At 39.4% G+C, this 18,365-nt stretch overlaps 2 protein-coding genes across 2 annotated transcripts in view; one reads left to right on the forward strand and one right to left on the reverse strand.

The window, feature by feature from the left end:
* FAM227B (family with sequence similarity 227, member B) overlaps positions 1–16,095 on the forward strand; it is a 217,778-nt gene extending 201,683 nt beyond the window's left edge. Inside the window, exons 14-16 of the mRNA XM_010839519.1 lie at positions 8,482–8,557; positions 12,220–12,289; positions 15,954–16,095. Coding sequence (XP_010837821.1) covers positions 8,482–8,557; positions 12,220–12,289; positions 15,954–16,070 — 263 coding nt within the window. The 3' untranslated portion in view covers positions 16,071–16,095. The remainder of the gene's footprint in view (positions 1–8,481; positions 8,558–12,219; positions 12,290–15,953) is intronic.
* Positions 16,059–18,365, reverse strand: part of GALK2 (galactokinase 2) — a 141,906-nt gene continuing 139,599 nt past the window's right edge. The window contains exon 11 of the mRNA XM_010839517.1: positions 16,059–16,621. Coding sequence (XP_010837819.1) covers positions 16,414–16,621 — 208 coding nt within the window. The 3' untranslated portion in view covers positions 16,059–16,413. The remainder of the gene's footprint in view (positions 16,622–18,365) is intronic.

Genomic DNA, 18,365 nt, shown 5'->3' on the forward strand with positions numbered 1-18,365 from the left:
ACGAAGATCATGGCACCTACCCATCACTTCATGGCAAATAGATGGGGAAACAGTGGAAACAGTGTCAGACTTTATTTTTGGGGGCTCCAAAATCACTGCAGATGGTGACTGCAGCCACGAAATTAAAAGACGCTTACTCCTTGGAAGGAAAGTTATGACCAACCTAAACAGCATATTCAAAAGCAGAGACATTACTTTGCCAACAGAGGTCCATCTAGTCAAGGCTATGGTTTTTCCAGTGGTCATGTATGGATGTGAGTTGGGCTATAAAGAAAGCTGAGTGTCGAAGAATTGATGCTTTTGAACTGTGGTGTTGGAGAAGACTCTTGAGAGTCCCTTGGACTACAAGGAGATCCAACCAGTCCATCCTAAAGGAGATCAGTCCTGGGTGTTCATTGGTAGTACTAATGTTGAAGCTGAAACTCCAATACTTTGGCCACCTGATGGGAAGAGCTGACTCATTTGAAAAGACCCTGATGCTGAGAAAGATTGAGGGCAGGAAGAGAAGGGGACGACAGAGGATGAGACAGTTGGATGGCATCACCAACTCATTCGACATGGGTTTGGGTGGACTCTGGGAGTTGGTGATGGAAAGGGAGGCCTGGTTTGCTGTGGTCATGGAGTCACAAAGAGTTGGACATGACTGAGCGACTAAACTGAACTGAACTCCCATTTTTTATTGAATGGTTTGGTTTTTTGATATTGAGTTGTATGAGCTGTTTATATATTTTAGACATTAACCCTTTCTTGGTTTCATCATTTGCAAATATTTTCTCCCATCCAATAGGCTGTCTTTTTGTTTTGTTGATGGTTTCCTTTCCTGTGCAAAAGCTTTTAATGTGATTAGGTCCCATTTGTCAATTTCTGATTTTATTTCTTTTGCCTTGAGACCAATATAAGAAAATATTGCTACAACCTATGTCCAAGAATGTTTTGTCCATATTCTCTTCCAGTTTTATGGTGTTATGTCTTATACTTAGATTATTAAACCATTTTGTGTTTATTTTTGTATATGGTATGAAGGAGTGTTCTGTGTTGTTGATTTACATGTACAATAGCTGTCTAACTTTCCCAGCACCACTTATTGAAGAGACTATTTTCTCCATTGTATAATCGAAGTAGATTAATTGACTGCAGGTATGTGGGTTTATCTCTGGACTCTATATTCTGTTTCAGTGATTCACATATCTCTTTCTATGCCAATGCCTTGCTGTTTTCCTTATTGTAGATTTCTAGTATTGTCTAGTCTGAAAGCGTTATGTCTCCAGCTTTGTTCATTTTCCTCAGGATTGCTTTGGCAATTCTAAGTCTTTTGTAGTTCCATATAAATTTTGTTTATATGTTTTATTTGTTCTAGTTTGGTGAAAAATGTCATGGGTATTATGATAGGGATTGCATTACATCTATATATTGCTTTGGGTGGTATGGCTGTATTTACAATATTAATTCTTCTAATCCAAGAGCATAGGATATCTTTCCATTTCTTTTAATCATCTTCAGTTGCCTTTATTAGCGTTTTATAGTTTTTAGGGGAGAAGGAAATGGCAACCCACTCCAGTATTCTTGCTGGAGAATCCCGTGGACAGAGGAGCCTGGCGGGCTGCTGTCCATGGGGTCCCTCAGAGTCGGACACGACTGAAGCGATGCAGCAGCAGCAGCAGCAGCATAGTTTGTAGCAAATGGTTCTTTCACCTCCTTGATTGTCTATTCCAAGTTACTTTTTTAGACTCACTTTTAAATAAGGGTTTTTTTTTTTTTTACTTTCTCTTTCTGATATTTCATTGTTAGTATAAAGAAAAGCAACATATTACTGTATATTAATCTTGTATCCTGATACCTTGGTGAACTCATGTACCAGATCTAATACATTTCAGGTGGAGACTCTAGGGTTCTCTATATAGAGTATCATGTCATCTGCAAATGGTGACAGTTTTACCTCTCCCCTTCCAGTTTGGATACCTTTTATGCTTTTCCCTTGTTTGAGTGCTGTGGCTACTACTTCCAATATGATGTTGAATAAAAGTGGTGCTAGTGGGAATCCTTGTCTTGTTCCTGAATTTAGCAGGAAGGCCTTCAGTTTTTCACCGTCAAAAATGAGGTTGACTCTCAGTTTGTCATAAATGCCTTTGTCATGTTGAGATATGGTCCCTCTATACTCACTTTGGTGAGATTTTTTTCATAAATGGATATTGAATTTTGTCAGATGTTTTTTCTGTGTTTATTGAGATGATCATGTGTTTTTTTGTCTTTTCTTTTTGTAATGTCATATATCATAGTGATTGATTGGAATATTTTGAATCATCCTTGCAACCCTGGGATAAATACAACTTGATCATGATGTATGGTCCTTTTTATGTATTGTTGGGTTCAGTTTGCTATTTTGTTGAGGATTTTTGCATCCATATTCATCAAAGATATTGGCCTGTAACTTTCTTTTTTAGTAGTGTCTTTTATTTTGATATCAGGATGATGATGGTCTCACAGAGTGAATGAGAGTGTTCCTTCCTCTTGGTTTTTTTGAAATGATTTGAGAGGAATAGGTATAAGTTCTTTGTATATCTGGTAGAATTCCCCAGGGAAGCCATCCAGTCCTGGATTTTTGTTTGCAGGGAGCTTTTTTAATTACAGATTTTATTTTATGTCTATTGATCAGTCTACTCAAATTAAGTTTCTTCTTGACTCAGTTTTAGCAGGACATTTCTAAAAGCATGTCCATTTCTAGGTTGTCCAATTATTGGCATATAACTGTCCATAGTATTATGATTTTTTGTATTTCTGAAATATCCATTGTTATTTCTCTACTTTAATTTCTTACTTTGTTTATTCGGGTCCTCTTTCTTTTCTTCTTGGTAAACCTGGCTAGAGGTTTGTTGATTTTGTTTCTGTTTTCAGAAAACAGCTCTTGGTTTTATTGATGTTTTCTATTGTTGTTTTGATCTCTTATTTTCTCTGATACTTATTATTTCCTTCCTTCTGCTGACTTTGAATTTTGTTTGTTCTTTTTCTGACTTCTTAGGTGGTAGGTTAGGCTGTTTGAGATTTTTCTTGTTCCTTGAGGAAAGCCTGAATCACTGTGAACTTCCCTTGTAGACCTGCTTTTGCTGCATCCCATAGATTTTATAAGGTTGTATTTTCATTGACTTTTGTCTTGAAAGTGTTTTCTGGTTTCTTCTTTGATTTCATTGTTGACCCATTGGTTTTTTGTAGCATGTTGTTTAGTCTCCATGTGTTTGTTCTTTTCCTATTTTTCTTTTTGTTGCTGATTTCTAGTTTCATACACCATTGTGATCAGAAAAGACGTTTGAGATAAGCTCTCATCCTCATTCTCAGTTGCTTCAGTCATGTCCAACTCTTTGCAGCCCTATGGACCACAGCCTTCTAGGCTCCTCTATGGGATTTTCCAGGCAAGTATACTGGAGTGTGTTGCCATGCCCTCCTCCAGAGGATCTTCCTCCTCCAGGGATCGAACCCGTGTCTCCTGCATCTCCTGCATTACAGATGGATTCTCTTTACAGCTGAGCCACTAGGGAAGCCTGAGATAAGCTCTAGCCTCTTAAATTTGTTGAAGTGTGTTTTATGACCTAATGTGTGGTCTGGAAAATCCCATGGATGGAGGAGCCTGGTAGGCTGCAGTCCATGGGGTCGCTAAGACTCAGGCACGACTGAGTGACTTCACTTTCACCTTTCACTTTCATGCATTGGAGAAAGAAATGGCAACCCACTCCAGTATTCTTGCCTGGAGAATCCCAGGGACAGAGGAGCCTAGTGGGCTGCCGTCTATGGGGTCGCACAGAGTCGGACATGACTGAAGCGACAGCAGCAGCAGCAGCAGTAGCAGTGTGGTCTGTCCTAGAGAAGGTTCCTTGTATGCGTGGAAAGAATGTGCATTCTGGGTGCTTTGGATGAAAGGTCCTGTAGATATCAATTAAGTCTACCTAGTCTATTGTGCCATTTGGGACCACTGTTGTCTTATTGGTTTTCTGTCTAGAAAATCTGTCCACTAATGTCAGTGAGATGGTAAAGTTTCCTACTGTTATTGTATTCCTGTCAATTTCCCCTTTATGTCTGTTAGTATTTGTTTTATATATTTCAGTGCTCCTATATTGGGTGAATGTATGTTAATGACTGTAATATCCTTTTATTGTATTTGTCCCTTTTTCATAATATAATGTCCTTTTTTTGTCTTTCCTTATGGACTTTGTTTTAAAGTCTATTTTGTCCAATATGAGCATTGCTAGCCCTGCTTTGTCATTTTCATTTACATGAAGTATCTTTTTCCATCTTTTCACTTTCAATCTGTGTGTGTCTTTCATCTTGAAGTGAGTCTCTTGTAGGTCATTTTATAGGTTCTTGATTTTTTATCCAATCTACAGCTCTATGTCTTTTGGTCAGAGGATATGGTCCCTTGACATTTAAAGTAACTACTGATAAGTGTTATTTATTGCCATTTTAAGCCTTGTTTTCCTGCTGATATTGTAGTTCTTTTTTGTGTCTTCTTTCTGATTTTCCTTTTGTGCTTTGATGGCTTTTTTGTATGCTTGAGTTCCTTTCTTTTTGGTATTTGTGAACCTATTATATGTTTTTGATTAGTGATTACCCTGGTTTTCAAGTATGTTTACCCCTAACTATATATCTACTTGCTTTAAATTGATAGTTACACAAGCTCAAATACATTCTAAACAATCTACATTTTTATAGTTCCCTCCTTCACTTCCTGTGATTTTGATGTCCTATTTTACATATCATTCTTTTGCTGATGATTGCAGTTATAATCACTTTTACAAAAAATAAATTATTTTTTTAATCTGTGTACTAGCTTATCTAAGTGATCTTCAACTTTTTAATATATTTGCCTTTCCTATTGTGACTTTCCCTTTCTTATAGATTGTTTCTTTTCTGTTTAGAGAAGACCTGTCAATATTTCTTCTAAAGTAAGTTTAGTACTGTTGAGTTCTTTTAATTTTTGCTTGTCATGAAATTCTTTATCTCTCCTTCTATTCTACATGATGATCTTGCTGAATAGAGTATTCTGGGTTACAAGTTTTTTTCCTTTCAGAACTTTGAGTGTATCATGCCACTCCTGTCTGGCCTACAAAGTTTCTGAAGAGAAATCAGCTGATAGCCTTATGGGGCATGGGGGTCACATATAACTTTTTTTTCCTCTTGCATTTAGAATCTTCTCTTTTGCTTTTTAATTATGATATGTTTTGGTGTGTGTCTGTTTGGGTTCATCTTGTTTGGGACTCTCTGTGTTCCCTGTACTTAAATACCTGTTTCTTTCTTTGGATTTGGAAAGTTTTGATCAATAATTTCTTCAAATTTACTTTTAACCCCCTTTTCTCTTCTTCTTCTGGAACTCTTCTCCTTTATGCAAAGGTTGACATGCTTTATATTAACCTACAGATTTCATATGTTGCTTTCATTTTTTTTCATTTGTCTTTCTGTCTGAGCTTCTGATTTGGTGATTTCCATTATCTTCCAGATATCTTCTTCTATGTTATTTAGTTGCTATTCATTGCTTCTAGATTGGTTTTTAATCTCAGCAACTGAGTTGTCTAACTTTGATTTGATAGTTTCTATTTCTATACTACAGTGATCTGCATTTTTATCAATAATCTTTTAATTCCTTTACCGGTGAGGTCTCTTTCCTGTTTTGTTCTTTCAGGGGATTTCTCTTTTAATTTGGAGTAGTTTCTCTGCTTTTTCATTTTACTTGACTTTATGAATTTAGGAGAAATAGTTAGCTTTAAAGGGCTTTTTATTTGGAAGCACCCCTGTGTAGACTATGAATCTAATATTTTTGGTGCAGAGGCTGGTTTCAGTGTAGGTGCTAGCAACATCTTTTCTGAGAGTATGTTGGCTATTATCCCCCTGATAGGGAAGTAATCGGTGATATGATGTCCAGAGCCTATTCTGGATTTTGCGTGGGGCCTCCTTCTTGCTCTGTAGCTTTCTCAGCCCTGTCAGGGTGGTGTCTGTTCCTCAGTTGTTGGAGTAGAAGCTCTAAGGGTCAAGTTCAGTCAGACTCCTTTGCCTTTGGCCTGCTTCAAACGAGACAACCATGAAGCAAGTGAGGCCAATATGGTCACAGCGAATCTCTACATTACCCATGCAGGTGTCTGCAGTTTTGCCTAGAAGCAGCCCAAAGTCACATCTTTTTCTCTGTCGTGTTCATCCCAGACCTAGTACTAGGCTTTAGTGTGGAGTGGGCGGTACTTGAGCATTGCGGCTGCAGGAACTGTAGTTGTTGTGCTGCTGCCTGAGACCCAGGTTGTCTCTGTGCCAAATGTGGCTCCAAGTTGGTGTGTGAGATGGGTGGATCCAGTAAACTCCCTCTGGGAAACCAACCGCTGCATACTCCTGCCCAGGGCTCTCTGGGTAGGAGACTCAGCACCCACTGAGCATTTCTGTGGTATAACGTTTTGCGTGCACCAACAAAGTCCACCACAACTGCACCTGGCCCTGCCAGCGAGCAGTGACAGAGGACTCTGAAGTCTGGCCCAAAATGCACCCCAGACTATCCAGGCTATCTCCACTAAGCCAGATTAAGTCCTCTCCCAGAGTCTGTCTGCCAGAGAGTCAGTGCTTAGTCACTGCACATGTTTGTAGCCCTGCCCAGTGCCCACTTCAGATTGGGAAATGTGGCAAGCCGGCTACCAGTCTCTCTGTGCCCTGACTGTAAGCAAGTCAGCACACAGGCACTCCTCACAAGTAGAGTCTGGGCTTCTCCAGCCCCTCTGTCCCAGCTTATCCTCCCAGCAAACAAGGGGGCTCCCCAGGGTTTGCCCCGTGTGGACCTTTTCTCCTTTACAGATCCCTCCCACGGAAGCCAGCCCTGTCCTGATTCCTTTTTTCCCATCCTACTTGGTTATGCAGAGACTCTTCTTGCAGCTTTGGTTGTATAGATCTTCTGCCAGTTTCCAGTTGATTTTCTGTGAAAAACGTTCCACATGGAGATGTATTTTTGATGTGTTTGTGGAGGATGGTGAGCTTCACGTCCTCCTACTCCACCATCTTCAGATTCCTCCTCTAGGCTTATATCTTTACGACAACTATACTCTAGACCCTAGATATGATTAAGGAATTAAAATAAACTTGGCATGTATAATAAACAGGAGTGAACTTCTCTTTCAAATCTATTTCAGAGAATTTCTATCCTATTCAGGATAACATAGTCATCTAGACCCTCCCAAACTCTGTGCTTGGTAGGATGAAGTGTGGTCTGCTATTCACACTGCTTCCCAGCAACTCCGTGATGCTGCTAACAGGTTCTGTGACTGGCAGAGAGAAATTTATCACTCTAGCATTGCTGAAAAAGTAGTCTGGAGTATGCAGAAACCAAGTGTTCTTTTCCTTAATTCTAAGACCTTACTATTCAATCACTAATTATTCAATCATAATTGATTTAAGTTATTTCCTGAGTAGTTTAGAGCATCATAGGGAAGACATTAATTTTATACAAGTTTATTGTAAGAATCTTCCTTGTGAAGCCATTCGTGTTTTTCATTCTGGTTATCTCAATTGAGATACACTACTCAGGAAATTACCTGTCTCAGGAACCATATCCATCAGACTTTTCCTAACATTCTTATACCGGATAATTAAGATTTAAGTGAGCATCAAAAACATCCTTGAAGGGAACTTAAATATGTTTTAAATGAGCAAATTGTATTCAGAGAAAGATGGAGGTGATACTGAAGGGTGGTTCAGGTAGAAGAGTAGGACCATGGAAATACAAACTCATTCCCTGTGTCTTAATTACAGCAGAGGTTTAAGAGCTCCTACTTTATCAATGAACCTAAGGTATTAACACAAGATGAGGGCTGCCCTCCTTTCAAGTCACTTTCTGATTGCCACTTCAGAGGGGAAGCAAGTGTCTGCTTTGCCAGACACAAACATGGGTTAAGACCAGGGTTAGGGACACAGACACTGCTATAACAGGAACAGACAGTATAAGAGCCCCAGATTCATTAGCAGAACATTTTTATCTTCTGCTTATTACCTTTCTCCATGCAGTTAGCAGAGGCAGCCAACATATGCTGCCAGTCACTTTCAGAGTCTCTCAAAAGCCAAGAGATTTTGAGGTTTCAGTCTATATGGAAATGAAGAAATGTCCAGAGTTACAAAAATGTTAGTACAGTTTTAATATTTACATTTAACAAATCACTGCCTTTAAATCACACCAAAAAAAAAAAAAAACATGAACATAGTAATTATGGGATTTATGAAACTGTAAGTCCTTTGCACTATGGATGGTGTCGTCGAGATTGTGGATATAAATTTGCCATGGTCTGATGGATATTGACTTCTTTTGGTCCTTTCAGTGCAACCCCAGACATAATATTCACGTTTATACTTGAGATCTTTCATGCCTGGGAAGCCCAGGCAAGATGGCTCCCTGAGTCCTCCTTTGAAGGATATGTTTACCTCTGCCAAATTTTCCTAGCTGAAAATCTTTCCTTAACCATAGGCCTATCACACCACCTGCACCAACTTATCGTGATATTCTAAAGGAGGCAAAAAGACAATTTGCGAAGAACCGAAAGGAATTTAGAATGTAAGTTTACTTCACACTAATGATAAATATAAAATCGTAGACACTTTTAAAACTGGAAGTGACCATAGAAATTATCTACAACTAAGCTCCTTATTTTACTGATAAGAAGAGTCACCTCTGAGCATCTTATAATAGACTCGGAGATTCCTTTCAGGTAAGTGTCAATGTTATGTTTTAACCATGGCGACCAGGCATGTATCAGGGATTGAAAGAAGGAAGGAAGCTTTCCCATGGTCTGGGTGGGGGGATGTACTCCAACGTGGAGAAACCAGAGAGTTCCAGAGAACAGAGATTGAGTATTATTCATTTACAAAGATAAGCCCTGGAGAACAGACAGGTTGTTTGCAGTAGAAGTTCTTGGAGTAGGGGTGGTGTGGAGGAAAGGCAGGGGGTCTTTTCTGGAATGTTTTCTTGGGGAAACACTCTAAGTTTTTTGTGCTTAACTAAAAATTATTACTCTTACCCAGTTATAGTATTCTTATGTGCCAGAAAGCATGAAATGGCTTAATCAGGATGTCCATCAGTTTTTATGAGAACTGGCAGGGTCCAGTTCTTCTGCCTGTGATATCAAGGTCACTGCCTAGCTGTCTTATTGCCCTTAAAGGGGAGAAAGGATGGGTATCCTACCCTTTCGGTACCAGATGCTGTTCAGGAAACACATCAAAGAGAGGGAAACCCAAGAATAGTCAGCCAAGTCCTATTCCATCCAGCAGGCAGGACCGAAGTCTGAGCTGGTACTTCCCCTGGAGCCCCATTCCCCTCCCACTGACACACATGACACACACAGACACACGTACAGAACCCTCCAGTTCAGTTCAGTCGCTCGGTCGTGTCCGACTTTGCGACCCCATGAACTGCAGCATGCCAGGCCTCCCTGTCCATCACCAACTCCCAGGTTCCTATTACAGTGGGAAGAATAGGGACGGGTACCTTGTAAGACAGTTTGTGTGGAAGCAGCAAGGTGGAGTCCAGACCATGCTTAGGTGACATGGATGATGCCTTTGGTGCATGTTTATAAGGGGAGATGTGATGGGGAACTCCTCATACCAAAAGTCATGCATTGGGAGAGGATGCTGAAAAGTTTTGTAAGGAACTTTTACTGATATGTGGAAGGCAGCAAATTGTTGATTTATTCTTTCTCAATGAGAATTGCCTGCATTATTTTAAAAACTTAACTCCAAACTTTGATTTTATAGAGAAAACCACGTAATTAATGAAGAAATAAAACTCCTAAGACAGCGACAGGAAAAAGTTGACAAGGAGTTTCATAGGTTTGTTTCTTATTCAACTTGTAGTGCTTAAAAAATATTTTAATTGAATAACTGTGTTATGTAAACCACAGTGGGTTTAATATGTAAAAATTCACTAACTGGAATATCTGCTGAAGTTTTCTACTCAATAGTTCATCTGGATTAGCACTATTTTATCCATATAATCACTTACTCTGCTAATTTAATTAATTGCTAAATATTATCATCATCTCCTTTTATTCCACCAGGCATAGGACTTAAGCTGAGGGCCTTTTAAAGATCCATAACCATGCCTTGCCCTACAGAAGATGTGAACTATAGAAAAACAACCTATTTACTTGGTCTCAGGCTAGTTCTTTGCCCCCTTTCTGCCCCTGCTGCTTCCCCTATACATACAAACATTGTACCCCCTGAAACAAAGAAAGTTGGGCACATGTGTTTATTTCATAAATGAGAGTATAAAAAAGAAAACTATAAGGCATTGGGACTAACCCACTTCTTCTTCCAGTATATCCACATAAGCAAGGATAAATGTCCAATGAGTACAGCACTTCAAATAAACCACAATTTTCTTCCAGTCATACTGCCATACTTCTGACTGCTATTTTGCAACTTGTAAACCAGGTCTCCCAGTCACATGAGAAAATTCAGCTCATTATTTTAAAACCTTAGTTCACTTTTCACCAAAAATTTTATCATCCAGCTTTCACCTTTACAACACACAAATTATAAGATCTTATTTCCAGGTTCCCAAAAATGAGCTCTATAGAGGATAGGATTTCTAACCACTCAGGATATGCGGAAGAATGTAGACCAATTTTCAGAGCAACTCTCACAAGAAGCACTCAAATATGTGTTATGCAATGGCACACTGCTGGAGAATGTGAAGGGGGAAATACTCAGATGGATATCTTACTCCAGTGAGCCTGTTAAATTTACAGGCAGAGTGTTCAAGTTTCCATCTGTAGTCTTCAAAAAAAGATACTCATGGAAAGGAAAGACAAAGATGGGAGATTAGGTAGTGGTGATGGTTGCAAAACTTTGCAAATATACTAAAACCCACTGAATTGTATACTTTAAAAGGATGGATTTTAGGGTATGAGATATATCAACAAAGCTGTTATTTAAAAATAAGAAGAGAGGGACTGTAAGTTAAAAGTGGGTTGACGATGGATTGATTTTTAACAAAGCAAGATGAACAAGTCTCAGAATGACTTGCAGTCAAAGACTCTAAGAGAGTATTACTGAAAAAAGGGCACCAGGGATATTTTGGAGTGTATTTAAATAGTGCTATGAAGGAGAGACCCAAAACAACCATAAGAGCCAGAAGAAGAAAAGCAGGAAAGGAGAGCCCAAGAGGGTAATAAATGAGGAGAAAACCCAGGCTGAGAGGATAAAATTGGCAGAGATAAAGTAGAGAATGAGTGAGGGAGCATTTGTCAGCCAGAGAACACTAATGCAAGAGACCTCTAAGAAGTAGCCTTACTGCATGCTCTCAGGGAACCCTAGACTAAATGCTAAAGAAACATAGAGCAGGCCTTATGAGGGGTTGGCTAATCCAAGCTTTATGCTTAAGCAAAGTGTGTTTGGAATTTTTAGAAAATTTTACTTCCTACAGATTTCACAGTATAATTTTTAAATGTTTCACTTGAAAATTGCCACTGAAATTAATATCCTTCCCTTTTCATTTTCTTTCTCTTACCTATGTTTTTCTTCCTAATGTCTATCCCTGGTCCCAAGTTCCTATCCTTACTTGCTTGGCCTGCCTGTGCTCCTGTCTTCATCCATAATCTCTGGAAAGGTTCCTGCTGCCTCTTCAATTCAGTTATTTAACTCCTTCATAAATATTTCTTGAATGGAGTAGTTGGTGGCCGAGATCATGATAGATTCCTGGATCCCCACCCTCAGTGAGCTTACGGTTTAGTAAGCACTCTCACCCTCCATCCTTTTACATCTCTCTCTCCCCTGCCAAGATCCTTCCCAGACCAGTTCCTCTTACTCTTCCCTCCCCAGTGGCTCATCCTGCAATCCCCACTGGAGCACAGTGAGTGGAGTCAGTGAAGGGAATACTGTGCGGACCCTCTCACTGAAGAGGGTGTTTCACTGCTGGGATGCAGTGTCACACGGTGATTACAATGGAGGGCTCTAGTCTCACTGCTTGGGTACAAATCCTCTATTACTTGCTAGCTGAAGGACTGTGGACAGGTCACTTAACCTATCTAAGCCTCTTTCCTCATCTATAATACAGGATAATAGTAGAACTTACTTCCTAGGATTATTGTCAGAGTAATTGAATTAATATATGCAAAGTGGTAGATGCTAGCATATTAAACCCTGTAGATGCTGGTTCTTAGTTGGTGTCAGTATTAAAACAATTAATTTGCTCACCAGTTGTCTTGTTTTCACGATTAGACTCCAAGCAAAGGCTACCAAGAAACCCTATGAAGTTAAGAGTGATTTTGAGAATTTCCTCCATCAACTGGTAAGTTGTTTGTTTGTTTGTTTGTTTCTGAAAATAATTGAGAATTCTCTCTTTAGCTTCTCTTATGAAGACTGGAATATACTTAATAAGCAATATATCATTTTCACGTCCAGGTTACAGTAGCAGGATAGAATACATTCTTGTTATTTAATCATCCACATGTACATTTAGTATAATCTCTGTCTCATGATTTGTGACAAGCTCATGCTCACTCATCCCCATCTTCGCTTCTGACCAGAAGCATTTTATACAACTGAAAACCTCCAAATGGGCAGTCAGAATTTTTATTTCCCAGTAATAATTCAACAAAAATATATTGGATTCCTATGTTAGATGAATGACCCTTGCCCTCAATTAACAGGAACATAAGAAATGCTGCTGCTGCTAAGTCGCTTTAGTCATGTCCGACTCTGTGCGACCCCAAAGACGGCAGCCCACCAGGCTCCCCCGTCCCTGGGATTCTCCAGGCAAGAACACTGGAGTGGGTTGCCATTGCCTTCTCCAATGCATGAAAGTGAAAAGTGAAAGTGAAGTCACTCAGTCGTGTCCAACTCTTAGTGACCCCATGGACTGCAGCCTACCAGGCTCCTCTGCCCATGGGATTTTCCAGGCAAGAGGACTGGAGTGGGGTGCCATTGCCTTCTCCGACATAAGAAATGATAAGGCTCTAAATAGGACTCAAGTATAAGAAGGAAAGAAAAGGCAGGCGTTTTCTTTGTTCCCTTCCCTTCTCTTCCTCCTCAACTTACAGGCAATCCTGTTAAAGCTAAAGGTCCTTCTTCCCTTCCAACAAGAAAGAACATGTAGAGAACAGTGTACAATAAATCTGAAGGTTGGACATTCTGAGGTCAGGAATAAGAGAGAGCTTTTCATTTTCAGCGTGCCAGGCTTCCATGCAAAAATCTAGAGCAATCCTCATTGGCTATTGCTGTAATGTCAAAAACAGATCAAAGAAAGTCCAATGAAGCAGAAAGGTAACAAAGGAGTACATGCGTGCTAAGTTGCTTCAGTCGTGTCCAACTCTTTGCAACCCTATGGACTGTAGCCCTCCAGGCTCCTCTGTTCATGGGATTCTCCAGGCAAGAATACTGGAGTGGGTTGCCCTGCCCTCCTCCAAGGGCTCTTCCTGACCTACAGATCCAACCGGAGTCTCTTGCATCTCCTGCACTGTTGGGGTGTTATATATTAAACAAATAGAACAATTCTTTCACGCACAAAAAATTATTCCTCCCATTATTTCATGATCTCTCTTGACTACTACTGCTAAAGACACAGGTACAGAGAAATATTTATTTAGTATAAGAAAATTGTGGAAGTAAGCTGGTAAAGAGCAAACGACCTCAGGTGGTTAACAGTAAATGGCTTGAATATTAGGGAAACTACATGAGCTGTGGAAAGCATAGCACACTGGAGAGTCTGTGCCTCAGCTAAACATGGCCGCTACTTCCTCATGTAGGTCACTGTGACTCGGCAGGAATGGAGACCAAAGTGTTATCAGATCTTTTACCATTTGCAATCCAGCTGCTGCTGCTGCTGCTGCCATGTCACTTCAGTCGTGTCTGACTCTGTGAGACCCCACAGACGGCAGCCCACCAGGCTCCTCTGTCACTGGAATTCTCCAGGCAAGAGCACTGGAGTGGGTTGCCATTTCCTTCTTCAATGCATGCATACATGCTAAGTCACTTCAGTCATGTCCGACTCTGTGCAACCTTATGGACAACAGCCCACCAGGCTCCTCCATCCACAGGATTCTCCAGGCAAGAATACTAGAGTGGGCCAGATTCTTCAGTAAAATTCCTGTTTAGGACTCGAGTTTTTAAATACCCTGGAGGTCAAACTATATAAATCTGTAGATCAGACACAGCCTGTGGGCTGCTGGTTTGCAATACCTGGTCTACCTGCTGAACACGGAGCTCTTCAAAATCTGGTTCCAACCAATATCACCGATCTTATTCTCCACTACATCCATCCCAAGGCAAACCCTTCACTCCCACCAAGTCTTCTGAACATATGGTGCTTATCCATAATCATATACTTTGATCATCTGCATTGCCTATTCCCCAGCTTTCAAATTCTATTCATCCTTTAAGAAAGAAAGAAAGTCTTCCCTCCTGGCTTCCCTTCCCTTGGGCTTCCCTGGTGGCTCAGAGGGTAAAGAGTCTGCCAAGACCCAGGTTTGATCCCTGGGTTGAGAAGATCTCCTGGAGAAGGAAATGGCAACCCAGTCCAGTATTCTTGCCTGGAGAATCCCCATGGACAGAGGAGCCTGGTGGGCTACAGTCCATGCAGACCTGAAGAGTTGGACACGACTGAGGGACTTCACTTTCTTTAGCCCTCTCCTTTCCACAAATGAGTTCAACATCTTTCATAATTTCTAGAATAACACTAGGAGATGGTTTCACTGGAAAAATATTTTTCTTCAAGCCAGACATCAAGATAAATACAGGAGTAGATTCAAGATTAGAATGGCTATGTCCTCTAAAGCAGAGTGTGCACAAGAAATGTTTACTTACCTATTTTATAAAGAAGGTTTCTCATGTGAAAAATTTAAATAGAATAGCAAAGCAAAAGCAAGTGCATTTTTTACAATAATTCGGGTATCTTCAAAGAATTATATATCAATCAACCACAGATCTTCTGTGGAAAAATGGAAAATTATTAAAGGATTATAATTTTAAATCAATTTTTTTAAATGCAAGCAAATTTGACTTAAGTTTTCTCAAGTATTTACCTTTCTGCTAAGAATAAAAATGTACCAAAATTTATTTTAGAATAATGGATTTCCTAGTGCTTGTATATGACTGCTGTTCTTTGAGAAATGTTACAACCAGTTTTGTCTCAGCTTCTCTGAAACTGAGATTCAAGAAGATGCCCAGTGTTTGAGCAAAACCAAGCTGAGAATAACAGAAAATTGTGATAAACTTATGGATAATTTATGCCAAATAACTGCTGTCCCTCAATTATCTGACTATGCCAGCAAAATGCTTTTTGGTCTAAATTGTGATATAATTCAGGGAGGCCTTCCTGTAGTCTATCTGGGGGACAGCCACTCATTAACCATAACCATGAGGCCAAACTTTCTGCCCATTTTGATAAACAGGCATCTACCAACAAGCCTACCCAATCCCAGAGCCCACTCTCAGCCTTTTCATACCTCGCCTGCATGCCTCACACCTGCCCTACATTGGTTCACATATACAAACAAGCCTTGCTCGACATACAGTGAAGGCTGCAAGGCGCAGATGGATTTTCCTAGAATAGTAAACCTGCATCCTGGACTCGAGTGGCATTTAAAAAAAGGAAGGATAGAGTGGGAATAAAGTAAATTCCATGAATAAATTGAATTATCTGAATTAATATTTGGATAATTATCTATTTCCATGTGCACAGAGATAAGAACTTGAAGTTGGTTTTTTTTTTTTTTTTTATCTAAAGTTTCTCTTTTATGATAGAGAAAGCTCAGGGCCAAAAGAATTGAAAGTAACTGTTTATATGATATCAAATGGTTAAAAAAATTAAATCAGCCTGGGATTTTCTTCCTGAATCCATTTTTTGAAAAAAATTTAAGTGATCTCCCTCAAGTTGATAACTGGGAGAATCTCACTTTCAAGTATACAATATCCAGAAAAATCTGTGAATCCTTAATAGTGTATTATTTTAATAGCGTTTTGAAGCTCTAACTGAGAGAGAATTTTTGGCATCACTGTCATCATCATCATCATCAACAGAAGACCCTGAGGAAGAAGAATGCCAGGAGAAACCAGAAGTAAATTGTATTTAAGAATGTATGTTTAATTCAGGTACAATCCATGAGGTACCAGTATCGATGGTCTTTTACCATGTGTCTTTAAAAATCTTGAAATCAATAAATCTAAGTAAATTATCTTAAGAGATCTCTATCCAAGCATAATCTTTGCTCTTATTGGTAGAAAACATATTTCAGGTGGAAAAATCATCTTTATGAAGCATGGGGAGATTTCAACCATTTCTTTGGAAATATATCTTGATAATAGCAACCATTTCTTCATAATACAAAACAGAAGGAGGATTAATTTACTGTGGCATAAGAAGTCCTGCCAGTCCCTAAATGTTCTAAATAGTTTCTTGGAGATTTTTTACATTGTTTAGGCCTCAAGGAAAACCAAAGCTCCACCTCCAGGTTTGGTAGCAAACAAACTCTGCTTCTCCGGCGCTAAGCTTCGGTTGCTCCTCTGGTAATAGGCTTCGTGCACATTTGCCAGGAAGCTGGACAGCTTCTCAGCAGGTACTATTGAAACTGTGCAGCCTCCCCATCCTGCTCCAGTAAGTCGTGATCCTTGAGCCCCAAATTTCCTAAAACAATGAGAGAAAAAATTAAAACCTGCAAATGAAAATAAGAGTTGATTTTCCTGGTGCTTCAGAACACTCCAAGAACTAAGGAGAGATTATGTGGTGTGCTTTGTTTTGTGGGTTTTTGTGGGGTTTTTTTTTTTTCAGTGTTGTCAAACATTTTAGGACATTACAAAATTTGTACTATTATCAGAAGGTGATTTGAAATTTAATTGTATCTAAAACTAGCCCCAAGTTTTGGCTCTTTAGTAAAAATTAGTAGTACTCCTGTTTCATGAAGGCTGGCAATAACCCCCTGTAGTCTTGATTCCATAAAGCCAGCATTTGAAGAGTTATATAACAAGTCTTCAGGTGATCAAGAAGAGGGAGTAAAAAGAAAACAGGTAGTACACATAATCAACAGTATGAATCAGAAGGTTGCTCCATAAGAGGGCAAATCAAAATTTAAAGTGCAAGTCTTATACATACAAGTGAGAGCTTCCTCTGGTGGCTATTTAAGCTGCATTCAGTCACCTAGAACAGATAGCCTAGATTTGTGCTAAATGAATTTCTCAACAAAGAATGTTACTAAACTCTAAGTTAGTTTACCTGCTAATCTCTAAAGGGAAATTATGCAGACCTTTCCACAAGAGGGTAGTGGTTCAGCAGGTCCATCCCCATTTTCCCTGTGCCTTCAGGAGCTGGTTCTGATGACTGGACGCAGAATTTCTCATCTGAACAAAATGTGTGGTTGAGATGGAAATGACTATATAAGCCTCCGTGCAGCAAGAGGCAATTTTAGTGGCCATCAACCAAGCACAGTTTCAAACCTAAGATTTATACCAAAGTGAAAGGCCCTACACAAGTACAAAGATCACTCATCTTTAAAAGACGCAATTTATCCTGACAAGAACAGTTCACATGTGCTTCCAAATTCATCCTAATAAAATTTACTCCAAATTCATAGCAGATTAAGAATTTCATAATTAATTTAGCACAATTCTGTCCCCTTTTTCCATATAAATGAGCTACTTTATTTCCTGGAAAATATCAGTAGAATATTACCCTTATTCTAGGACATGAGAATTATTGCACATCAGTAATTCATTTCCCCCTCAATGATTTTCTCAGTTGATTTCTTTTCATCATCTGTTATATTCATTAAAATATGTTTTTCATATGAAAGTAGATGTCTAGAGAAGAAAACAAAAATGCTTGCAAGCAAATAGATTATTCATCTCCTCCTGCCCCTCAAACATTCAGTTTATGGCCCAGTAGGTAAAAAGAGCCTAAACTGAAAAGTTTCACTTACCCTGAGATTCTAGTATTTATCTAGAGTTCCTAGGCTGGCAAGGGGCTAGTTTGCAATTTGGTGGAATAAAAAAAACGTTGTCACACAGCCATATCAAACTATCTCTTCTTGTGGAAGATATTAAGAAAAACAGAGGTGTCACTGAAGTATCTCTGAAAGACACTAAATCTAAGCATCAAAGCCAGCATGGTATGGTTTAGAGAACAGTATGCCCTCTTATTTGATTTTCTAAGACCCAAACTATACCATTTTTCTGGACTCAAGTCAACCAAGTCTTTTATGGTCTTCAGTGAACTTCTAGGCATATTTTCTTACACTTTCTCATTTGAACAGTTTTTGAAAACTGTGGTCTCAAAATTGAATCTAAAGCAAACTGAAAGTGTTTCTAACTGGCTGCAAAACCCATAGGAATTGTGCCAGGGGGCCTATTTTCCTGACTCTCCTGCCAGTTTCCAG

The sequence above is a fragment of the Bison bison genome, unplaced genomic scaffold, assembly GCF_000754665.1.
Source record: "Bison bison bison isolate TAMUID 2011002044 unplaced genomic scaffold, Bison_UMD1.0 scf7180017864118, whole genome shotgun sequence".
Taxonomy (NCBI): domain Eukaryota; kingdom Metazoa; phylum Chordata; class Mammalia; order Artiodactyla; family Bovidae; genus Bison; species Bison bison.